Consider the following 26,267-nt stretch of genomic DNA (forward strand, 5'->3'; position numbering starts at 1 on the left):
CCTCCTCTTCTGTGGGTGTAGCAAGCCTACCAAAAAAGTGTAAGTGACATTTATATCAACACAGGTCTTAACTCCTAATCTACCTAGCAGAGACAGTTTTGGCAATCAAGCCTTAATTTTTAAGTGTAGATATGCTTGGCTTCTTTTTGGTTTTAATTAAAAAAGGCAACTAGAGACTTCTTCCCAAAGAATAAATAGAACGCTAAGTCACACAACAGTCATTTATTTATTGACTTAAACAGGCAAAAGGTATCCTCAGACATAATGGCTACAACTTGAGCAATACAAATCAGTACTACTGAAGAACAGGGAACATATTTTCTTTCACCCCTCCCATCCCAGAAGTAACAATAGAAACACCAGGACCCCTAGAGAAAAGAGAAGGAGAAAAATCATAAAAGGTACTTAGAATGAACTGCGGAGTTGAAACGTGGACACCAAAGAATCATTAGCTAATCTACCACATCACCACAATCACCTCAAAACCAACTTTCTTTGTTCCACTTCCACCAGATACCAAATATATAGCACTGTTTAACAGCGATTTCAATGTATTAACAACTGTCCTCAGCTGAAGCAGAACAGTAATTACTATTTATATTAAATTTGAGGCTACATATAGAAAGAAAGGTTTCCATAGACTACAATGCAATTAATGAAAAAGAGTGTGGAGAAACAAAGCTATTTTTAAATTACTGTATGTCTCTAGCAATCAAGCAATTCATTCTGTGCTGATAGCTCATTGAAGACACAGCATCCTGTCAGAGTATGGCAACTCTACTCACCCTGTGACAGTGTATCTGATGAATGTATCTATGAAGAATTTAACTGTAAATCCTCTAAGTTGTAGGCCACTGAAAATCCTAGTTTGCTGCTCCTGTGTGGGTGGTTTTTAATCAGACATCAGCAAAAAAAAGCAAACACACCACATGCAAAACAACTGTTACTAAATCATTTAGTCTTCCTTGTAACAGTCAAAGATGTGAGTAAGGCATTCCTCAGATTCAGAGAAAACATTAGGAGTCTTTAGTTTTGCAGGCAAGGAGACCTTTTATTTTAATCCATTAAAAGAACCCAAAATAGTCAGCAGGTGGCCACATCTATCCATGTTTCATTAAAATCACATAAAACCTAAGTACAAAAGCACCACTGATTATTGCTCTAGAAAAACTGCATGAAAAATTCAAATACACACAGTAAAAACATCACCATATGCACAAGACAATTTCTTAAAGCAAGTGTATGGAATGCTGATCCAATTTTACACATACCTTGCAATATTAAGTTGATATTTATATTAGTTGGCAACAATGGGAATTTCTAAAAGCACTGTTATGAGAAGGGAAATGTTCATATACAGTTTAATATGTCAACTATCATAGTCCTAAAAAAATTAGCATTTACAAAATACTTGATAAAAATATCTTTTAAAAGTTGTCCAAGAGGTACATAAAATCAACCCAAAATTTTCATGGTATTTCATTCATTCTTGTCACCTACAGATTCAGTTTTCTGAGCCTGTGGAGAAGAAAGAGAGAAATTAAATTAGTACAGTGAAACGCTATTAGGTACCTAAATACCCAAGCTATCCTTACTCCTTTGATTTCTTACTTGCAGCAGCTCCAAACCTGTGTCCACAGGACAGCTACAGGAACAGGTACAGTCACACACTTTTCTCAACTCATCGGTCCAGCTTTTCAAAAGCAATACAAGCCTTACCTGTCAGCTTCCATCGTTCACACTGAAAAGCACCACACTACCACCTGTTTCTATTCACTGCACACATGCTGAATGCTCTACCGCACCCTGAACTTTCATTGTTTCAATCTGCCCTTTTACTGACAGTGTGCTGGGTGGGGCACCTCTGGATGTTGAAACACTAACAGTTGAGCGAGATGCGAATCTGCAATAACATTATGGGCAATAAAAAGAAACATTATGAACATGCTAACAATGTCTGAAAGTCTGGATAATTAAACAACACTGATTCAATCAGCAGGAGGTATGTGTGGAAAGTACCTCTTCAGCTTTATTTTCACCATTTTCAGATGGTGTAGTACCTTCCTTTGCAGCTTCTTGCTTTTCATCCTTCTTCCCTTTAGCACCTTTGCTGGCCTTTGTTCCAGGTTCCTTCTGACAGAAGATTAAAAACATGGCCATAGACATTTTATGAGTAGCCAGAACCCTGCATCTTTTTTCAAAACAACTTTCACGTGAAGTAAACAGCAAGTCTTGGCAAGCTTAATGTGCTGGACTGAAACAGAAAACCGTCTAAAGGCTACCCGAAACTGTAAACCCACAGAAGTTACATAGAAACTCAACATTTCTAGAAAATGGTGGTGTCTGCTGCCTCTTTAGGTTTTTCTGCTAATTTTTTCAGGGACACAAAACCACATCAGACTACTTTGGTAGAGCTGTCCTATGAGGTATGTACAGAATATCTGTGTGAACAAATCCAATTGCAGTGTATTGAAAGCTTAATCAGCCAAGCACAAACACCACAGTTTGTGTAACTACAGCACTACACTTTCAATTAACATAAAATATTACATTAGATTTTAAAAATTAAGCTTTTTTTGTTGGCTGTCCTTTTGTTACTTTGATAACATCCGTGATGGTCATTCCATGTCAATGAAAGAACCAGCCAACACACTAGGGAGGCAAACACTCATAAAAGTCCATCTGTAACAACACATAGCGGAGAATAGTTCTTTCCGATAAATTCTAACAGCCACAGCTTCATTTTGAGATTTGCTCTTAATTCATATGCTGAAGTCTATTATTTTTTTATAAATCCTTTCCTCTATGCACTTATTTATGTTCATGATCTAAAGGTCAGCAGAGACATAGGTTAAGTATTTAAAGTGCAATGGGATAAAAATTTTAATGTTACTGCATTTACTATTTTACATTAGTGCTTCAAGTAGTTTTGGTAAACACAGGATATCTTTCATGCAATCATTTGCTCCAAATTCTCCATGCAAAATGGCAATAATAACTGTGAACAGGGATATTAAGGGCTGCCTTCCTACATTTACTACCTTTCCCCACTGATCCTCATACGGGAGTGAGACAGTGAGGAGAGAGCACCAGTAATCCCAGTTCCAGGGCAGCCTGAATTACTCCTTCAACCCCCTCAGCTTCAGTGTTACATAGCAGCTTAATTTGGAAGCTTACAGGTGGTATGAGCATGGTTATAATTCTTGACCTACAAAAGAACAAACTAAGGAAATTCATAACATGCAAGCTTTTAACAATGAAAATTATCTCAAATCTGTACCATCTTTCATTGTTTACTAGCAAGTTCAGAGTACACACTTGCTGTTTTCTGTTAATGAAGCCAAGATCAATATACTCCTTAAAATGTGATCCAGTTAGGGTTTGGAAAAAAAAGATTACTGTATTAAAAAGTTACTTACAGTAATATCATAAAGGATTTCAGTCAGCCAAAATAAGCTTCAAATGTCTCTCACACAGCTTAGACTGGGTCTGTGGCATAGAGCTCATCCCACAGGTACATGAAGCTACAGAAGCTACCACATTCCCTTCTTTATTGATACTTCTTTTAAGAGGGGAACAGGACGGACTCAGCAAGACTTTACTGGTAATTTTATACGATAAACCCCACAGTGTTTAAAGTCAGAGTTTTACTTTCACACGTGGGCTTTGTATCCCGGCACTTGCCCAACTGAGATGACAATAAAAGGACTTGAAAAATGGAAGTGTGAGGAGTGCTACACTCAGTGTCCATCATGGAGGCTTTTTTCCCCAATAAAGCAATTGCTCTTATTCAACATTCCCCTTAGGTGCAAATAAACCTACAGTTTCCGAAGTACATGATTTATATGCAAAAATCCTGAAAAGGTATTTCAAACACTAACAAGATTTTAATTTACTGTAACTGGCCCAGAAAACCCAAACCATTCAATTTAAATATACTTAATTTCACCTTTAATTATAATTGTGCATTCTCAGCAACAGTCAGGCTTCAAGAACAGATAAGACTTTCTCAGTACAAAATGAAGTACTGCACCTCTAGACAAGGAAACAGAATGATACAGAATAACCTCAAATGCTTTTGTAGAAATTGCTAGGTCTCAGGTAGACTTTATTCAACCAAGCCTGTACTTTCCAGGAAAGGTGTAGTAAAGGTAAAAATTCTTCTTAAACCAGCAATTCACTACAATCTAACATGGTCTGCATATCAAACAGGCAAGACATTTTCTTTGGGCCAGTAATGAGGCCAGGAAGGGGTGGGACAGAAAGAAAAGAATGATCTAATTTGTGCTTTTTTTCCAGGGAGGGGGGGGCAGGGAGCTGCAGAGAGGGCAGGGAAGCCCATGCTTAAAAAAAACCCCACTGTGAATTGAACTGTTTGCAACATAAAGAAGGAGTATGACTTGCTTACTATTGACTAAAAGGATGGTAACTAAAAAGGAAGAGTATTTACCTTTGTTGTTTTCCTTGGTTTGGGTTCAGGTTTTGGTGGAGCAGGTTTCTATAAAACATTTTTAGTTGCACAACATGTTAGACAGAAGCCAGCCTCCTCCACACCCTGCTTCCTCCTCCACCCCACACCTTCCCTTAGTTCCTGCTCAACAGTATGCATCTAGAGAAACTCTGAAAAACCTTATTGCACAAATGCACCTCATCTCTGTACACACCTGTTTGCATTAGTTCACTCATCTAGAAGTGAAAGTAATTTGGGAGTCATTCTATGAGTAAAACACGGAGATTAGTAGTACCTATTAAAAATCCCCCCATCAGCTATATTCTAACAGAGAAGAGGAACTAAAACAAAGTAGTAGCAGTGGCATCAAATGAAGTCTTTGAAACACAGCTCCTACTCCTTTCCAGAGAAGTAGCTGCGTTCCCACAACTAACATCAGCCTGCAAAATGAAACAAAGTCAATACTGCACCTAACAGACAGTTTTGCATTGAAGTGGAGAAATATATCTTTTGTCAGAACAACCTGAAAACCTGAAACCAAGAAAACAAAGATAATTTCATTGCTAGAGTTCTTAAATACCCCTCGGCAAGAATAAAAATTGAATCAAGCAAAATGTAAAAACTTGTTTGGTCTGAGAAACCATATGTGCTTAGAAAAGAATATACCAGGAGGTACTACACATACTTACAGCTGACAGTCTTGCTGATCGTCTTGTGGGCTACAGGGAAAAAAAAAATGAACATTTTTATAGGCCTACAGGAAAAAGCATCCAAAGCAATATAGTATCAGTCATTTCATAGGACAGCATAAAATATGCATCTACCAAAATATGTCTCTATTGCCAAACAGAATTCACATCTTCCTCACCTTGGACACTCAAAATTGTAAAGTGTGAGTGATGAGAAAATCAGAAATAAAAGTTGGTCAGGAATTATACCATCTAAACAGATACCTTCTTGGGACTACCTAAAAACAGAGGTCAGACAAAACTAAGGGAATAAAAAGTGCTTGTGTTTATTGAAGGCCTTCAGGTACATTTTGGGCAGACAAAGCTCCCCCAGGGGCTACACCTGAAATGGATGACAGGTCAGGGATTTTCATACTCTTATAAGTCTAGTCCATTTGTACATTGGGGATTAATATTCCAGTTACAGCTTCAGGTAATGAAGTCATTTACCCCAAATTTGCTCCTCTCCAACTTACTTTTGTTTAGATTCTCAGGGCCTGAGACAGTAAGGTGTCCTTGATTTCCAGGCCTAGAGAGAAATTGCTTTATCTGACCAAAACAGGGAAGTAGTTGCTAACTCCCTACATGGAGTTTAGAGTTACACACTAAAGAATTGCAGCATTACAAATATACAAAAATACAAAAGCTAAAATCCTAAGGATCAAAATCTCCCCACAGTTAAATACCTCACACACACATCCCTTTTACAACTGCTTCTGAGTCCCTTCCTGCACTGTGAAAGGTTCACAAATCCAGTAAGCTTGAATACCTGTGCAAAGGACAACCTTTTTCATACACACTTAGAATGATGTTTTTAGAATATAGCAGATGTCACTTGTAATAGTGGGCACAAATACCATCTGATTAACAGCTGAATAAAGTTAACATCCTTCTCTAGAGGATACCAGTGCACTAAAATTTCAAAACATGAAACTAAATCCTTCCACTTCCTCAGTTCTCCACACACTCGCTCTGAAAGTCCAGGTGCACAAAGACAGCTGCAGGATGAGACAGAGAAATTAATTCTTCTATTTCAACACAAATCTCCAAAGGAAAGACTCAAGCCAGATATTCTGCTTCTCTCCAGCTTTCTTTATCACTTCAACACACTTTCCCTATTAAATTTTATTTCATCCTGCTCTTTGTCATAAATTTATTTCTGAAGTCTTAAAAATACTTGTTAGCTTGTTAGTTGTTCACTTGTTAGTTGGTTCACAATATTTTTGTACTAATTAAAACAGATTCACCCAATCACACAGGATGGTTAATAAACTGAGTTAAAGTCTGGTCTATGTCATAAAACTAGAATTACACCAGCGGTCAAAATAAAGGGAAAACTAAACTGTAACAAATACCCAACATAACTCAGCTTATAAAGAAAATAGAAAATACTTCTAATTACATATTAAGGATTTAAGTTGAGCTGAAAAAACATGGCTCTCCACATTCTGCAACAGCAAAAAGCTCTTGTTAATATCTGAAGAATGCTGTAATTTGTGTTTATTGGAGCCATTCAAGAATTCTTAGTGGAAAGCAGTAGTGAATAATTCAAACCTGCATCCAGGAAAATAGAGATCGAAAAAATACCGAAAGATATTTTCAGCTACAAAATACTTATGCATCATTAACAGCAAAAAGGCAAACTTCTCTTTCCTTGGAAATTTTGGCATATCAACCACTTAAAAAGCAGCCTAGCATTATTTTACAACAGGATAAACAAAGCATTTCATTGCTCAGGTAATCAAAGAACATCTAACTGAAGGTATCATCTTTTACAAATCTTAAATAATTCTTAACCAATTATTTCTATCCCTTTAACATTCAGGAGCTGAAATGTTTTGCTGTCATCTACTTTTTAAAGGATAATATGTTAATTTAGGTAAGTTATAATTCGCTGCCCTACCTCCTGTTCCACGACTTGTTTGCCATAAGAAAGTTACCGTGAACTGTAAGTTGTCCAAAAATCCTTGACAGCTAAGTAATTTTAATTCTCATTTGGAGTTCGTATGCATTTTTGTATTATCTGATTGTAAGGAGGGAACTACAGCCAAGTCAGCAAAGGTCACATTTTCATGTGCTTTGGGAACCTCTGTCCCCTCCAAACAGCTGTACTAACCCAGAAATTAGCAGCTCACCCAAGAGTCTGTTTGACACTGGCCCGCTAGCAAACATCTACAGAAAGAATCTATGAAAAGGAGCAGAGAGAACAACTCTGTGCACTCTCCTACTGCACCAGCTTCTGGCAGTCTGTAGTTGCCAGCTTTCCAACCTGCATATCATATACACATCATGTGTTTAAGTAGTCCCCAAGGGTTATTTTCTAGACAAATCTGTTTAATAACATTGTACTGATTTACACTTTCAGTTTCCCTAACATCCTATGTCAATGAGTTCCATAATAGGATTATGCACCATGTGGAAAACAGAAAGCAAAACCTCCCCCCTCTGCTGTCTCTCTTTTTAACTTCATGCCTCTTACTTTCATTAGATTCCTCTTGTTTACAGCCTTCATGAAGAGTAATTCTCTAAGTGCCTTTCTTTGTGTTATTAATTATTTTATCACAACTCCATTATATAAAAAGGTAAAAAAATCTAGAAAAACTGTGTTGTTTGGGTTTTTAGTTTGGGTTGTTTTTTTTAAAGCTGCTCTACATCCTCTATTTGTCCCACTGTACTTGCTATCCTTTTAATTCAATCATGGGCTCTATCAGGAGAGCTTAATTTATTACTCCCACATCTGAGAGCACAACAAATTAATCCTGTGATACACTGATGCTTACTCTGTCCTCTAGCATTTTTCCTGTATTCTAGTTACTTTCTGTTTAGAACTACTGACATTTTCTAGTAACTATTCACTGTGACTTTATGATCTCTCCCCTGATTAACAGCTTGGTGACCACCACTGGGTCTTCTCCTCCCCCTGTGTAATTATTTGCATTTCTCCACATTGTATTTCTTTTGATATTTTTTCACTTGGTTATTTATCAGTAACATAACAGCCTTCTCAGCTGACTACCCTGACAATTTTTGTAAACTTCAGCAAACTTTGTTTAGTACTTTTTCTCCTAGAGATCGTTAACAAATGTATTCAGCAGCAAAAGCCCCCCCGAAAAAAAACCAACCCAGTACTAAACTGATAATCTCCCCTTTCATAAAAATTAACTTTCACACCTCCATTCTCTTCTCATAAGTTTATATGTTCAAAATTCTTAGAAAGATCTTCAATGCTAGTTAGTTTCTTTAAGAGCCTGCTTGGGGAACCTTATGAAAAAGTGCTTTTTACATGCAAGTAAACTATAGCACATGCCAATAATTTACTTGCTATTTTCTTGATCAAATATGCTCCAAGATTTACAAAGAGAGGAATTAAATATTCCCCCATTCTTCTCAAGGTCCTGATTTAAATTTGTCTGCCAAAAGAAGGCAACCTAAGAAAACAAATCCTCATAATTCTCTACCTGTTTAAGTTCACATTAAGGGCTGTGAAAAACAAACTAGCCAACTTCACTGTACATACCAAGATATTACCAGCTGTCTTCTTGCCTTCTCTAACAGAAGTTACTGAGTCCTTTAAACAAATCCAGTCAAAGAAAACACACAAATGTGTCAGCTGCTCCAGTTTAGAGTCTGGTATCTTAAATTCAAGACACCGTCCCATCAGTCACTTAAGCTAAGAATAGTTTTGAGTAGACTGGCTGAGGTGTGTGCATTAACTCTCTTCTGCCAACCCACTAGAGACAGAGCAACAGTTCCAGGCAGTACCATACTACACTTTTACCACAGTATCCACCAGAGTTTGTCTGTGAAAGCCCTAAAACTATATCAAATTTACTGGTGTACTAACAAGTCATATAAATGCCCAGTACACCAAGACAAAATCAAGCCAGATAGGGCACAAATGTGGTTTACTGTCTTTATTCCCACTGAAAACAGCTCATCAGAAGTGCCAGAGAAATGCATAATCTTCTCATATACATGGCTGCAAATCTCCAACTAAAGAATTACATGCCAAAACAAATTAAATATATATACATTTATATATACTTGCCTCTTGTTTAGTTACTTTTGCTGCATCCTTGCCTTCAGCACCCTCTGGAGACTGAAAGAAAATATTAAATCACTGTTTTTATTACAGACTTAAAAGCATGCAGACAACAGCAAAACAAAAATTATGGTGAAGACTGACTGCTCTTTCATTTTCAACAGCTTAAAGCAGCCTGACAAATGTGCATTAGTATGTACAAGCAGCACCATACTCAAACCAATCTCTTTACCAAAAGCAAGCAAGAACCCAGGACTGAGCACATATCATGTCACACACCACCCCTCCAAGTCCCTCTAGCATCCACAGGCTCTAGTGGAAGCTCCATCTTATCAGCTGTTGGTAGCACAACAGTAAGGAACTGGAAATCTAAAGTTTGCTCTATGATGGCTTTTGAAATCCCCAAGAAATTTAACACATTTTTTCCCAAACATGAACTTAACCTATTATGAGATGCAGAGAGATGAACTAAAAAAACTTATCATTACTGAAATGAATGATTTCTTTACTTCCTTTACTCCTTTCTTCTCTCAGCCTCACTCAGCTGGAAGTTTTTAAATTATCCTTACATGCTATCTCACCTCCTCCATGAGAAGAGCATAAATCAGTAAAACACTGAGACATTGACAGGAAAGCTTGAGACAAACATTTATCTTTTCAAGAACAAAGTATCAACTTGGACATTGTAAAACTTATCTTGCACAGGGACTAGAAAAAGGTTGGTTAAATTAAAGAAGATGGGGCATGTAAAATCAAGTTTCTCTTTTGTTTACAACTCAAGATGTGTTACTTTACATTTTGCAAACATTTGTGTTTCCCAAATTAGGAGCAAGCAATTCCTGGATAAAGAGCAAGCACCAACAGGTAGAGGAGAACTACAAGAACGGCATATTTCAAAAAGGCAGCAGAGAAGGCAATTTGGTTGTTGTTTTGTTTTGCCATCTGTAAGGAAGCAGGCTGGTTATCTTTTCCCTTTTCTTTCCATTTCAATCTTAATTCAAACTTCCTTGCAGATTTTGACACAAAATGTCTCAGAGTTAGAGAGCTTTGTTTTGGAGCAGAGAAAATGACCGGCTAGTTTGCTGGAATTGCCCAGTGCCTTCTCGTGGCTCTAACATACAGAAAGACATCCCCCCACCAGGAATAAAACATGGCTTTGTTACTGTGCACTCTCCCGACAGAAAGGAACCATGCCACAAGAGCAGCTGCTTTAAAAAAAAAAAAAAAAAAAAAAGCCGTAGACTGATCATGTAAGTAGCTTGAAAACAGCAGGAAGTTAAGCAGCATCGCACAGTGTAGAGCAACTCAGAATAGCAACAGGCAGGCATCCAAAATGGAGCCTGACTCTTCCCTATGCAATTGCAGCTTCACCAGTCACCTGCAGGATCGTTTCAGGTTTGCATTTCCAGAAGTCTTTCAGTTTGGTTACCAAGGAGTTTCTACAGCCTGATGTTGTGATGCTGGGAGCATCAGAAGTCAGAAAGAAAACAAAAACAAGCTAATCCTTTACCCCTGTCAGTAACGAAGTCCTGTGTCTTACAACTTTCCTCTTCAACTCACAATACAATACAGGATATGCTCTGGCTACAGCTTTTCTGATGTCCATGAGTTCATAAGATCTCTTTCTCCCATATGAATTTTCTCATTTCTAACAAACACCATTTCCCCAAGAGGGAACCCAAATAGCATCCTTCCTGTCCTGGGCATGACCTATTTATATGAAAGTTCTCTGAGATTCTATAATCTTTTCCTCGCAGTGGTCAAGAGACTTTAGATTTACAGGGGTAAGGACAGAAAGATGGCATGATCCATTTCCTTTGGAAGCCAAGCTAAAAAACTCACCATAAGCTAAACGAAGTTGACTGACGCTCCACAACCAGGCTGTTTTACCCTGCTTCCCTTTTAGGAATCATAGAACTCTGACAGAGGGCTAAATTATCCCAAGATGGCACTGCCACATGCCAATAGCCTTACAGAAATTGCACAAGAGCTAACTCTCCACCTGCAATACTGCACAGTTAACACAAAGTAATTTACTGCATTCTCTTTAGCACTTACAAAAGTGAAGTCTACTCCATTTCTGTTAGACAGGGCAGTCTGATTTTACATGCCAACACTACTGCTAGACAACAGATTAAAAAAAACCTGCTCATGAGGCTAACCACAGGGGGAAAAATCATATTAAAATACTCTTAATGCAACCACAACCTCTGTATACTAACTACTGTGATATATTACACAACATACTTCAATTAAGTCAGATAATTAATTATCCCAGCATTCCCTCTCAAGTCAGAAAATCCAACAGCAATTCTGAAGGCCACATAACTTTTCTCCATGGGGAGACATGGAGAATAACAGTAATTTCAGAGGTGTGAATAAGAAGCAAGGGGTTCTGACACGCTCTCATTTCCATTTCTGACCCGCTCTCTCCTCTCTGCAATCACTGCAAGTCCGGCTGTTTGGCAGCTGGGCTCATCCTCCCAGCCTTGGCTCCCCAGTGTGCTGGCAGAGCTGCGTGGGAGACCATGTCATGAGCAAGGTAACTGACCCACCTGAAAAGTAGCCTCCTGCTTAAACAAATGCATAAATATTAAAATATATAGACAAATTATAGCTATATAGTCTTCCCTGCTCCAGCAGAATCATTTTACTGCACAGTTGCACAAACAATTGAGTTAGTACAACAGACAAGAATGCAGTGGCACAGGGCAGCTGCAGGCAGCCTGGGACTCCATCTACTCTATCTATTGCAGCTGATAGACACACCAAAAAAAGATATAGCTGTCAAAAATGGCTACAATGTATTTCTTAAAAGAGGAACAGAAACTTGTTTTCCCCTCTATGAGTTCTAATGAGTCCCAGCTGATGCGGTTCTTCATACCAGTTTTTGCAATACTTTCTCCTCTCCCTGGGGAAAAGAGAGATTTATACACAACTGGATTTGTGCCAAGCATAGTTCCCAAAGAACTTGGCATGCCACAAGCAGAGACTGTCTGCACTACTATCTGGAGTCACAGGACTTTTACATAGATACCACGAAAACCTTAAAGCCTTTGCTCTTAACTCTTCCACAAGAACCCTTCCTCCATTTTTTGTCCTAGCGACAAACTACTGAAGAACCTTTGGTTTCAAAGCAACAAAATGTACTAAGTAACCCCTCCCCTTGGCACATTTTTCCCCATGATGTAATGCCATGGCTCACCATATCTCACATGACACCCCAGGCACATTAATATGCACCCTGAATACTGTGCCATACATCGTAAACCAGTCAGGAGCAGGGATAGCCACACTGCAAGTTCTGTGCTGCAAAAACAGAGACCAATACAAGCACTTGTCAAGGGCAGCACTCCAGCCTCAGTAATTCTTCAGCTGTACTCTATCATTTGCCTGTATTATATTTATAAAGTAGTCCCTATAGGCCTGCTGTGTGTGATGCTGTATGGATGCCTACAAGAGTCAAACATTAAAAGAAAAGCAAATAAGGACATAGACAACAGTGATTTTTTTTTTCCTCACAGAGGTACACACATGGAAAGATGATGACTGGCTATGTCTAAATACGTTTTTGACATCTGTACTACTAGCAAGTTTTAGGTTCAGATGACCACACATTGTGTCACATCTCAATTAGCACTAAATATTGGCAATAAGATTGCAACTTAAGCTGTAGCTAAGCTTTGCAAGATCTGTCACAGCTGTATAACTTTCAAACCATAAGATTGTCTATCAGCAACTGGCTTTTTTTTTTCCGCTTGCTTTTACCCCCATCTATTTTTAAGGGCAACCTAGAAAATTACTTTGAGTGGATTGGAAAAAAACAAAGTAATAATAATATATAGTAGAGAATGTTAAAAAAGCTCTGAAAGAATATTAACATTGAGCTTATTTGTATACACGGCTCTTTCACCAGCTGTGAAGTATACATAAGAACCAGCATTTCCACACGGCAAAGCAATACTGCAGTATCTGCAATGCCAATATCATTACAGAACTGTTAGGTTGAAAACAGAAAATAGACAACTGTTGTAAGTAAACATTTAATAGAAAATACAGGTCAATTTCCTGGGTTTACTGCTCTTAAGGCAAGGCTACTTGGTGGAGATGCAACACAAAACAAACATAAAGCTTCATTTTTTAAAACTAAAACCCTGAAATATAAGCAGTATATAATGAGAGTACAGTAATCCAAAGCAGTGAAGTCACTGATGTATTTTGAGAGATCCAAAGATACACATTTGAACTTGCAATGTCCAACTCTTGGATAAATATTTTGTTTGCAGTATTATGAATGCATTTATTATAAAGAAGTACATTAAAAAGCCTGAAAAATGAGAATACAAATACAAGTAACAATCAGTAGAAGGTTGGTATAAAATTAAATAGGTGGTTCATTCTCTGAAGGATTTTATTACAAGCCGAAATTCAACACCTTGGCTCTGATGGGAGAGAAATTAGTCCTTTCATACTCACATGAAAACAAAACAAACAAAAAAGCAGATACAAATTTCATTCTAACTACCACATTAAGAAGTTAGAAATTAGAAGGGCAGAAAGCCTTAACTGTCCTAGCACATGAGCATTCTGAATAGCATTTCCTCCCTTCTTTGCAAGCTGTTTGGTTCAGCCACATCTTGATACACTGCCTGCAAAGGGATTTGCCCATAGATTTCCTGGCTCACTCTTGCAGCTGCAATTTCCATGATGTAATGCTTTTGGTCATTCCTCCGACAATTTTTTTTTCACCAACCAAAATAAGGTAAAAGCTTGCAAAAAAGAAAAAAGCACGTTGCAAGAGAGAAGCCGATGTCTCAAGTCCAAAGTCTTTTTCAGGGTTTATTGCACTATTTCCCTAAAATTTTTCTACCCCTCATTTCCTTTCCATTAGACTAAATTTAGTGCTATGAATGGTTTCCCCATACATGCTATATATTATAATTATTCTCAGAGCAGCTCTGAATTTTGAGCTGGTTCATAAATGCAATTAAAAGGCTATTTATTTCTTTGTTTAGATTAATGAAGACTACACGTTGTCTAATTTAACACCAACTCCTGCCATAGCCTTCTAACTATTGTTTCCTCATTTAGCTCCTCCAGCATCTTATCATTAACCTTTGTTTATAACTAGTTTTTGATCTGTTTTCAGTGGATAGAATAGTGCTCACTGCCAAGCCAATGTGAATTAGCTTTGCAAGTAAAATTAATTCCCCCTAATAAATGCTTTTAAAAAATCAGGTATTCTTTCTACTATACAGCTTCATTTCTTTTTTCTACCAAGAGTCTAATCCTGCATGAGGAGAAATTATGCATGCTGCTACAAAAAAAAAAAAAAAAAAAACCAAAAAAAAACAAACCAAAAAACCCCACCAAAACAAAAAACAAAACCCAAAAAAACCTCAAAAACAAAACAAAAACAAACAAAGAAACAAACAAAATTCACAAACAAAACCCACAAACAAACAACCCCCCCAAACCCAGAAACAAACAAACAAACAAATTCTGCCAGAACCACAAGGGAAGTACAGATTAAAACTGTTTAGTGGCAGGCTGAATTTTTTAAATACTTATCCCAAATTATATCTGTCTTGCTATCTTCCAAGAAATAAGATTGGGTTTTCTTGTATATATATGTAAATACATCTTTCACAAAAAAACCCAAAAAAACCAAACCAAACCAAAACACAACAACAACAACAAAAAAACAACCCACCAAACAAACAAAACCCAACACAACCCCCCCCCCAAAAAAAACCCAACCACAACAAACAAAACCAATTACACAAGACTACATGATGCTTACATATTTATTCTTTAAGTACATAATATTTTAATATTTTTGTTAATAATTCTTATAATGCTATAAAATGTCAGTTTTTTGAATTTAAATCCTTCCATCCTACATCTATTAAGAGCAGAATACCTAATTTTCTAATTCTTTGGGGGAAAATGTCAAGATCATAAAGCTCTGAAAAGATGAATGGTACTTAAAGGTTTAAATTCAAAGACAAGCATTCATATCCCTTGTATTAATATGCTAACTACATATGAATAGGGAAAAATCAGGGAAAACACTTCCTGATCAAGGTTTCCACTCGTTTAAAGATTGAGGCCAAGCAGAGTGACTGTTGACATGCAATGAATTTTCAAAGAATATACAAGAAAATAAGAATACATAAAAGCCTGACCATAAATAAAATCAGTAGGTGCAGAAAATGCATTTTATTAAATTCCTTAATTCTTAAGACAGGTGACTTCTGTGAGCTTTTTGCTCTTCCAGACAAGACAGCAAATCAAGTTAGAGCTGGGGTACTTCCAGATAACCAAACCCAGACAGAATAAGTGCTTTTCCAGAAGAGGAAATTCCTTCATTGTTGGTTGAGGTTTTGTTATTCCCACTGAAAAGAGGGTCAAAGATTGACAAATATAATTGAAATGCATTTATGTTTGACAGGACAGCTTAAAAAAAAAATCTCACAACTGGTTTGGCTTTTATTTTTCCTTCCAGGTTTCTCTTCCCTGTAGCCAGTTTTTGAACATGACATCTACCTATGGCAAAGTGAAAAAGTAAGAGCAGTTTTAAGAGGCTCAGACTTAAAAAAAAAATATAGCATTGTAATTTAAAATTAGACAGACAGTTCCCTTTTCAGACAGTCAAGTAATCAGCTGCATTTTGAAAAATACAGATCAGCCATGGGAGCAGAGAGCAGCGAGCATTTGAAATTGTTCAGCTTACCCTGAACACCAGACGTGAAAATTCAGCTAGGTAGTGAGTAAATTCTTGTCTCTATATTTGCTTAACCATTTTACTGCCACCATAAAATAAAAAGGCAGATTCAAAAAATATAATGGATGAAATCCAGTCCTTAATATTACTTCTCTAACTTTTAAAGCTGATGACAGTTCTGCAAGTGAGATGAAGCTGCTGAACTCATCCAAGTCTACATATAGAGGCAATTTTTAAAACCTTCAAGAGTATGTTCCAAAATCTGTATTTAAATAGAACTGATCAGATTTGCAAAGTAAAACTAGCACATAGTACTTCTGAAAAAAAATTATCTAAAAATAGAAATTACACTTAGATTAACTACTTTCAATAACAACTGATTCCCTAAAATAGCCACCCCTGACAAACAAAAATACTGTGAAGGACTGAAAAGAGGTGCTTAATTTCTCTTCTGCCAGAGGACATTACAGAAACAAACCCCACAATAATCTAGAAAAAGGACCTCTTTTGTTGTTGTTTTAACTAACTGGTACTAGAGAACATCAAACCTCTGAGATGATGACAGCAGGTACCAAAACCGCAACTGGTACAAAGCCTTAGATACACCCATCTCTCACATCCCAGTCATAATTACAGATGTGCTTAAAAGGAGTATTGCTCTACCACAACAGCCAGAATGAAGAGTTTCACAGGCAACCAAAATGCAGCTTCAAGAGAAGAATAAATTAAAATGTCTCCAAGTGGGCACAGGTGGGATAAGGAAGAAATGCAGCAGCAGTAAAGGATGATTTCCTTCTACAAATAGACCACTGACACATCTCAACTCTGCTTGAGAGGAGCAAAACACTGCAGAGGTAAAAATGTCCTTATATTTTTGTTTTCAATAATGGAAGCTACTACTAACTCAGGTAGCATTAGGTCAATGGAGAAAGCTATGTGGGATGAGCAAACATCCCAACAGTCCCAATAAAGCTGGCAGGGCACATACACAATTCTTTTCTGCAGACAGATTCCAACGTTCTTAGGGAACACAGCATTTTTTATTTGTAGCTTTCACTGTTACCAAGAACACCCACTCTTTACTATGGGAAGACAAGACCTGTATCTCCAAAAACTGGTAACTTCCAAAGACACCAAGGGGGTAAAAACCCACAAAATAAAAACCAAGCTCGATGCCTCCTCCCTCCAGTGCTGCCAGGATACAATTTGAGCACTGAGTTGTTCTGATTATTCTAATGAATTAAAGAATATTCCTCTAAAAACTCTGAGTTAGGGACAATCAAATCAAAGATGAATGCCTGGCTGCTGCTAAGAAGCATTCTGCCCCTCCCTGCCTAATCATTCCTGCCAACTCCAGCTTAACTCTTTGTGTCAAAGTATGGGAAACTAGATCAGCAGCCGGGTCTGCCCAAAAACTACCTCAAATGAATATGATATCCCACAGGTTAAATCAGAATAAGGGCAGGAATGGAGATCTGGAATTTCTGCTTCCATCCTGTATACGCCAGCTTGAAGTATCTGTTGAACTGCTGTCCAAACTGTCAAGTCCCACCCTGCCAATTTTGGTATAAGAGCACCTTACTTCTTTCTTGCATGCAGGCAGCTGCTCATTCCCAGCCTACTCCATTCTAATAGGTTACCTATTATTCTAATAGGAATATATATATTCACTGTACCACTGTGCAGCATCTCTAACTTGGATCAGCAAAATGACCCAGAATTAAAAAAAAAATTCCAAATCATGTTTAAACCTGTTCAGCAGACAGGCTCTAAGAGTCAAGGCCTGAAAGGTGATTTCAGCATACTGAAGCAGCTTTTTGGCTACTGGACCATGGGATACATCACAGTCCTAGCTTAGTGCAGGTAAAGAATAGGAAGTAGATGGTAGCCATGACTATTATACCAAGTGCTAACTTCCAAGAAAAATCTCTGGATCTGATTTACCCACACTCTACAATCCTGTCAAGCAAAATTCAACTTCATACAACTTCTATAAAGGAATGATATATCTTGTAACACACCATTCTTATATACATCTGCTGCTTGGGTATAAAACAGCAGAAAAAATGAAATTTTCCAAGTAGCACATAAGAAAAGCAACCTTAAAGTAAATAGCACATAGGTATATTCTATTTACATACATAACTGCATTCCAATTACACACGGGGCTTTTTTATTTTTTAAACTTAATGATACTGATACTCCAGCACACAAAAGAATCTGAGTGTTGAACTACTATATATAGAAAGATTACATGCACCTAGTCAATTCTGAAGTCAGAGCTGATGACTTACAAAGGTTGTACTACTATGCTTTAATGTGTCCAAGAAGCATGAAAAATAATTTTTAATGGACAATTCAATGAAAACCTTGGAATTTTTAGGCTGCCCATTCATTAAGTCTAATTGTACTTTAGTGTAGTCTAAGAAGAAAATTTATATACATTGCCATCAATTGCTAATAAATGAGTCAGACCTTTGCAGACTGGTATAAAATTACCAGAAATGTTCTAGATCATTAAATTCTTGGTCAACGACCTTTTAATCTCCATAACTCAATAACAACAACAATAACAATAATAGCTAAATTTTCATAATTAGCTCTAAGTTAAAGAGTCTCTAATATAAAGCATCAACAAATATTGCTGCATCTTTAATAGTCCTGTAAACTTGATTTACTCCAATGTGGATTAGCAGCATCGCTCAAGCATGTTTTTTCTTCAGTGCCACTGAAACATTGCTTTATATCCAAGCACTTCATATGCAGATAAAAGTTTTTGATGTTTCTGCTTAATTTCTTCATTTTTCTACAAAAGATTTAGATCCTTTGAGTCAGTCTGGTCAACTGATTTTGTTGGCCTTCTTGAATTAGGCCAACTAGGCAGTTTTCAATTGCTTTTAAATGCCTCAAGATTTAAAATTCTGCAATAGTTACAAATCCAGTACAATTTCTAAAACTGTTAGTGGCAAGACATCCTTCTCCCTTCTACTAGAAGGCTCCTGCAATCTTTTAAGATGCTCTGGCACATCTGTTCTGTTTGTCTTGCTTGAACTTAAAGTGCATCTCTGCATAGCAATCATTTTACCTGTCCCTGCAAGGCATGCTGAAGGTGGAAGTCCACCTGAGGACTCTGCTGAGACATTAGACAGAAACTTGTCAAAGTCAGGGGTATGTCAGTGACATATTCGAGGAACAGCATCTGCTGCTGCTGCTTAAGACTGTTTTCCAGTAGTTACTGAATGGTCTAGGAGTGACCTACCAGAAAATGTGGAAAGAGAAACTACCTTTTTTAGAGCTCTGACTTTTGCTTTTAATTCTCATGGACCAGGAGAAAGAACAAAGCAGTCAGCACGAAGGCAGAGTGAATTCAAGTAAAAATCTGGAGAAAAAAGTGGACAGAATAGGAGTGGGGAGAGGGCAGCAGCCAAGACATCTGGATCTAGTAGTGACTCTCTCTTCCTTTCGAGTCTATAATCACCTACAGACTGCGCCATTTCTATGTCTTACTGCTAGCAGAGAGTCCCTTGTGTTCTAGGATAAACTAAAGAGTGGCTTTGCTACAGAGAAAGAGCTTCCAACCCCCGTGTTGAAACAATTTATTGGGAGGATGCAGATCCCCATAACATCACTGGAGCTTCTTTCCTGCCAAATAGCTTCTAAATGAAGAGAGCCTTTGAAAAAAACCCACTATGTTACATATAGCATATCACATTGATGCAGACTGAATCGCAACTGAAGTATCAAGACATGGAAAGGGATGTGAAATGGAGCTGAACAGAACTTGAGTATACTTCATATTACTGCACCATGAACACAAACTCACCTGCTACTACGCTTTGCACAAACCTAGACTTCATTCCAAAGAGCAACAGCAAGATCCTTCAGAGATACATCAAAAAAGAGCTGTCACCTGCAGGACCTCAGCATCATTCGTTAACTGTCTGATCACATACAAGTTGCCCAAACAAAATTTTAGAGAACTAGTTACTATTGCAAGTTCCTCAGTTTCTATGTACACAGGACAAACCAAGAGAAATTTGGCAAAGTAACAACAAATGCGCCACTCAAAAATGCAGGACGTGCTTATTAGTGGGAATAATACATCAGGACAGACATCTTAACCTGAGAATTCAAGATAAAGGGATCATTCCAACAACTAAGCAATTTACTTCTGTGCCTCGTTTCCCGTATTGGTGGATGAATATGGTGGATATTCTCTTAGAATATTCATGACACTTCAGAAATAAAAATTTCATCACACAGAAGAATTTCACAAAGAGAACTCAGTTTAGGTCCAGACAAAAAAGCATAAGGAGAATTTAGTAGGTCTTGGTTAGTAGGTTTAGTAGGTCTTGGGTAATGCATGCAAGAACATGCATTAACCCCAAAGGTTAGAAAATACATTGATTAGATACCTGGTTGGCAAAACAATCATTAACAATCAAAAAATTAACAATCAAAAATCGTGTGATCACTTAACTAAATGCACTATGAAAGGACAAAAATGTGGTCTCTTCTAACTTCTGCTAAAGCAGCAGAATTACAAGCAAAATACTCAGTGGGTTTGTTTTTCAGCAGTAAATATAACCAAGTACCTTTGACTTTAAAGAAAGTGAACTTGCATAGCAGAACAGGAACCTGTCCCAGATGGTCTCCAATACATCTTCACAGCATCAACTGTACTGCAGAAACTACATTCCTGACTACAAAAAGCCAGCAAATGACCAACTGAAACGGCTAATTAGACCACAATATTTTTTTTATTTGCTCTGAAATAATAACATTCAAAGATAGCAGTGTATATAAATGATAAAAAAAAAGAGATTACTTAAGTTGCACTTAGTCCTCACATCTGATTCAACTGAGTGTTTTCAAAACAAATGAGATGCAGGTGGTATTGCACAGATTCAGATAGTCAGATTAAAGAACAAGTTGGGTCATTTTGGAGTGCAATCCCAAATAAATGACAGGATCCCATCCAATACTGGACAAGTCTCCATTTGACTTATTAATGTCCCTCAAACATGATTCACAATGCAAGTGTCATTCACCTTGATGTATGCTTAAGCACTTATATGTGACCATACCACAATTCTCCTTGCCATCAGGTACAGAATGGTTCCTCATCCTTTTATGAATAACACTGAGATATTTTTATTGGGGCTGTTTCAAGGTCAAGGAGCTTGTCAGTATGACCCAAGAGCTAACTCCACAAAGACAAATGAAAAGCAAAACACCCCAACCCACTTCAAGGTGTTCTTTCTATGAACACCACAACAAGCATTCTGGTTTATCCACACTGCCATACCATTCTTCTTGAAAAAGGCAATGTTCACACCACAACATGTTTTTACAACAGGTGAAGGGTACAGAAATCTGACAGGACCAATCCAGAGCTCAGTCCCTTTTTCCTTCAGCACAGTATTTAACACCATCTCATCGGAGAAAAAGTTCTTCCTTTTCTCTGTGACCCTCAAGCAACGAGTAATGATACCCTGATATCCTACGCCACAGTCCTCTAATGAAGGGGGAGGCAGCTTACACTTTTTTGTTCATACTATTCATAATGAACATAGGGTCAGGGACTTAGCAAGTGACTTGAGTTTACATAGAGATGAGAAACATCAGAGATGAAGAGAAAAGCAAACAAAAAAGAACCAGCCAGCTTAGATAACTACAAATACAAAAATACATACAGGTGGATTTAAGCTCTTTCTGCAATGCTGTTTATTTACCCACCCTTGTAACAGTAAAAATTTCTCATTTTGACTTTTGATGTTTATTTCCTTATAATTTTTTCCCTGTTAGAAGCCTTTTTACAAGTTAGAAATTTTAAGATAAGAACTGACTATTATTAGCTGCATGAGATGTTTTTGTGTCTATGTCAAAACTGGTGTAATTCTTCAGTTACTGCTGCATCACCAACTTCTCACTCTGCAGATGGTATTCTGGAGTAAAACTGACTATTGTAAAATACTACAATTACACTTTTCTTAAAAAGCAAAGCCATTAATCATACACTTTTCCTGGAACCAGTGCTTCCCAAAACCCACACTTTATATATAATCTTTAAATGTAAATCTTTACCCAAACAACAGTAACCAAAATAAAATTCACTGTGCTGTTGAAATTCATCTCTCCTGCTCTCATCCCACATGCAATGGTTTTATTACTTTTTAAAAATAATCTTCTAGAAATGAGACATGTTCTTATGGACTTACTACTCAAAGGTGGTTTCCTTTAATAAGCATTTCAAAACAGACCACAAAAACCTACAAGAGTATCTTGAGCTCTACTCCCACTTAGGAAGACAGCCTGACACATCTGTAGTGTAAGAATGCAGAAGAGCAAAGTAAACAGGATAAGAAGTTCACAGCATTCCAAAAGTTGGGGGGGGGGTTCCTATGGACAAAAGATAATTTTCAAATTTCTCCTGGCGACAACCAAGAGCACTAAAAGCACAGAAGCATGTGAGGGTGCAAGGACAGAAGGGCAAGAGGAAAAAAGGCCCATCATTCACTGACTTCAAGACCAGTTATTCCAATCAACCCCACAGTTGTATTAATTTCCAGAACTAGAATAAGGCCCTCAACTACAAAATAATTCAGTAGCATACTTGAGAATTTGACATTTTGATACCTCCCATAAGGAATAAGCAAAGGACAAGTAAACACCAAGTCACCTGGAAGGCATCATCTACCTGTAACTTTATTAAAACAGATTTCAGCATCAGCCCAGAAAATGCGTATTAGGAGGTCACAGGTGACATTTGGGAAAAAAACACAAATTGCCTTGCCTCGGTTGACCTAGTTAAAATTAAAGGACCGCAGCTACCATTTTTTTGTCATTGCATGTATTAGCGTCAAATCTCTCGCTGCACTCCGTCAGCGCCCAGGAAGGCAGGCAGCAAGTTCTCGACGAGGATCTCCAGCAGCAGGGCCTCCCCGGGCCGCCCACCGCCGGGGCCCTGCAGGGGCGGGCGGGGGCCGGCTGCCACCCTCCCGCCTCAGCCCGCCCTCGGCCAGCGCCGGAGCGCTCCCGGCGGCCGCGGGAGGCACCCAGACACCCGCACACCGCCGAGCCCGGCCGCCCAAGTTTCTCTCTCCGGGGGAAGGCGGTCACGGCGCCGGCTCCCTCGCGAGGAGGAGGCTGCCCGCGCCGAGGAGCCCGCGGAGCGGGAGGCGGCCGGCGGCGGGGGCCCTCAGCCCCGCTCGGCTCCCGGGGGAGGCGCCGCCCCCGCCCGCGGGGCCCTGCCCGGATGGGCACCGGAGTTGGTACATACGGGTCTGCCGCGGGAGGCGAGGAGAAGGGTGTAGTTTGTTTTAAACATGGCTTGCCTCTCCCCTCCTCCCTTTTCCCTCGGAGCCATCGCTCCGGCGCGGCGGGAAGCGGCGGCGGCGGGATACGGCGGCCCCGGGTGGGGGCTGCCTCCTCCCCGCCGCGGCGCCGGAGTTTGCGAGCAGGAAACTCCTCCCGCGGGGGCCAGGGGCGAAAGCCGCAGCTGCTGCAGCGCTTCTCCCCGGCGGCGGAGAGGCAGGAGGAGGAGGAAGGTGGGGGCTGGAGTTGTGATAGCGACTTCACCCCCCGGGGATGGGGGTGACACCGCCCCGCGCGGCACCGGGAAAGTAAACAGGCGGCGGGGAGCGGCGGGGCGGGGTGGAGGGGGCTTGCAACAGGCAGCAAAATGCCCGGGCTCGGGAGCCATCCGCGAAGCCCGGCACGGAGCGGCGGCGGGAGAGCGGCAGGGGAGCGGCGAGCGCCCCCGGCCCCCGATGCGCGTCCCGCCCGCCGGCCGCCGCTCGGCCGCCCCCGACCCCACCCGGGGAGGCAGGACCCGCCGCACGCCCGGGGCGCCTCACCTTTCTCTTCGGCATAATGTCCCCGCTCCGGGCCGCCAAAGTAAAGCGACCGAAAGAAGCACCGGCAGAAGAGCGGGATCCGCCCGGTGGTGGCGGTGGCGGCGGCGGCGACACCGGCGTGGCTGGTGCCCGCAGCTGTGCCCGCGCCCGGTGCCCGCCGCGCCGCCCCGCCGCCCCCGGCGCCCCGGCAGCCCCCGCCGCCAGCGCCCGCCTCGCCGACGGGGCGGGCGGAGCGGGGCGGCCGCGCCTCCCCATTGGCTCCCCGGCGGCGCCGCGCCCCCCGCCCCGGCGGCGGCGGCTAATCGCGGGCCCGGGATTCTCCATCAGCCGTCGGGAAGGCGAACCCGGCCAGCGTCTGGGCGCGTCGGGCAAGTTGCGTGCGGCGAGCAGCATCCGCTCGCAAACCTCTGCAGTGGTCCTCGCTGTACGGGTGCATTATTTCAGCCTGTTTAAATGTGCCTTCGCTTTCTCCTCTGTTCCGGTTTCTCCTCCTTGACTGAAATCAGCCGCAGTCTTTCTCCATCGCTACTGCCGTGCGTGTTTCGACCCGGGGGTTTGTTTTGCCGTGTAAATCCGTTCATCCTCCAGATGCGAGCATGCTGTTGTACCAGGGCTCCTCATTACTTTGCCCTGATAAATCACTAGCAAGACAAACCAGTGCCGCTGAGAGAAACACTCCATTACAAGGTGGGGTAATCAATTCTTCATTTGAAGTTCAAATGCCACCTACCTTTTTTTTTTTTTTTTTTTTTTTTTTTTTTTTCCTTTTAGTTTTAATGAGAAGAATAAAAGGGATTGACTTCTTTACAGCTTGAAACTAACCGATCCCTCTCAAGTACCTGGAGAAGAAGCAGAATGAAAACTAAAGGTTTTCCAAGGGGTTGGCCGCCTGCCTTTTAGCCGAGAGCTGTGGTTACGATGTGCATATGGCAGCCATAGGCCTCATTTTCCCTCTTTACCTGGGGGCGTTTGAACTCATACCTTACTCTCCCACAACATTATTTTGACAACAAACTACAGTATCTCTGGAGCAGGAAAGGTTAGATTCTACTCTTGATACAGTTTCAAGAGCTTTGTTGAGCTTAAACAATTTGTACTAATTAAATAATTTATACTAATAATTCACCAGGGCAAGAACTCAGCTGCATTTGCACCCAGTTACGTGTGTAAACCACTAAATTAGGGAGTCACACCCTCTTGTTCACATGCTATTCATGTATATTTAAATAGTTTGTACAAAGTGGTATAGCTCCACACAGAAAGACTGGAAATATGGCCTTTAAGAGGAGATGCCTTTGTTAATCAGAAATTCAGGCCCACCTTACATAGTATATTGCCTGGATACTGAGTAACATAGGAAAGAAACAGGTCAGAATTACTTAACTTTTCCTTGTTCCTTTTCCCACCTGTTCTCCAGTATTTTTCCCAGGTGTCTTTAATCATTAATGGATGATGGGAGCAACCCACTACAGCTTCACTGTGTACCATCCATTCAGAGGGAGAAAACAGAGCTAGCCCTCCATTAATACAGATGAAATGTCGTCCACAGGAGAATTACGCACATGTGCAGTGATTTATTCCTACGCCATCCAAAAAGTTTGGGTTAGTCCTACATCTCATTCCAAACCAAAATAACTTGGGGGGGGGGGGGGGGGGAGAATTAGAATTTTTGATTAGTTGTATTGCTACCTTCCCCATTTGATTATATTCCTTTACCATTTTTTCTCCCTACTTTTAGACTTGCAGGATGATTCAGGTTGAAAGGAATCTCAGGAGGTCATCAAATAAAACCCTCTGCTGCATTAAAGCAGGCAGCTGAAGACTTTGTCAGTTTCAGAATGTCTCTGCAAACACATATTCCATCATCTTCCTTTGCTGGTTTTTTCCACTCTTTGCTGGTTCTTTCCCTGCATATGCATAAGCTCAATTCTAAAACTGTCCCCACCCTATTTCCACAGTCACTCCAGTTTCTTTAAATTTGCATCTAGGAGACAGCAACAACAATTCCACGAGAGCAGTAGGAGCCTGGTAACAGGCAGAGAGGAAGTCCAGTAGACTTCAAGAGGTAATTTTCCCTGGATTTATGGGGAGAAGCAATCCTGTTGACATTTAATTTGTAGTTATCTACAACTAATGAACAGTATGAAGGAAAAGCAAAATTTTAGCAGTGAGACAGCAAGAAAAAGAACTGGTAGAACCAATAACTTATTCCAGAGGCCCTTTTTCATCAGTTGAACCAAATTCAGGTTCAATGGAAACATTGTACCTTACGGTGAAATCACTCAGGAAAGTTGCTGATGGGTAGAAGAGTCCATCCAGTTGGTCTCTTTCTTCACTCCCTCAGTATTTTCTGTGTCAATAAAATTTTTTTTTTCTTTTCACTTTCTGTCTCTTGCAGGTCCTATCAGATCTCTGGGCATTGGCAGGTTGTAGGTGAAATTCCCAGAAACCTAAGAATAGC

General features: G+C 39.8%; 1 protein-coding gene across 8 annotated transcripts; it reads right to left on the reverse strand.

Annotated features, from left to right (window-relative positions):
* Positions 1 to 207: 207 nt before the first annotated feature.
* Positions 208 to 24,461, reverse strand: HMGN3 (high mobility group nucleosomal binding domain 3). 8 transcript variants are annotated; one of them, XR_010743178.1, is made up of 7 exons: positions 23,230 to 23,687; positions 9,227 to 9,277; positions 5,140 to 5,169; positions 4,451 to 4,498; positions 2,020 to 2,133; positions 786 to 1,518; positions 208 to 368 (listed from the first exon to the last, which is right to left on the reverse strand). XR_010743178.1 is itself a non-coding variant. In XM_066315052.1 (6 exons), the coding sequence occupies exons 1-6, from the start codon at positions 24,197 to 24,199 to the stop codon at positions 1,480 to 1,482; spliced, it is 675 nt and encodes a 224-aa protein (XP_066171149.1). In that variant the 5' UTR covers positions 24,200 to 24,214; the 3' UTR covers positions 208 to 1,479. The 8 variants fall into 8 exon arrangements, 7 of the variants coding, with proteins under 7 accessions (XP_066171149.1, XP_066171151.1, XP_066171148.1 ...); XM_066315052.1 differs by lacking the exon at positions 23,230 to 23,687 and adding an exon at positions 23,807 to 24,214 and having other exon boundaries at positions 208 to 1,518; XM_066315054.1 differs by having other exon boundaries at positions 208 to 1,518; positions 2,061 to 2,130.
* Between the last annotated feature and the right edge of the window lie 1,806 nt (positions 24,462 to 26,267).

The sequence above is a fragment of the Sylvia atricapilla genome, chromosome 3, assembly GCF_009819655.1.
Source record: "Sylvia atricapilla isolate bSylAtr1 chromosome 3, bSylAtr1.pri, whole genome shotgun sequence".
Lineage (NCBI taxonomy): Eukaryota > Metazoa > Chordata > Aves > Passeriformes > Sylviidae > Sylvia > Sylvia atricapilla.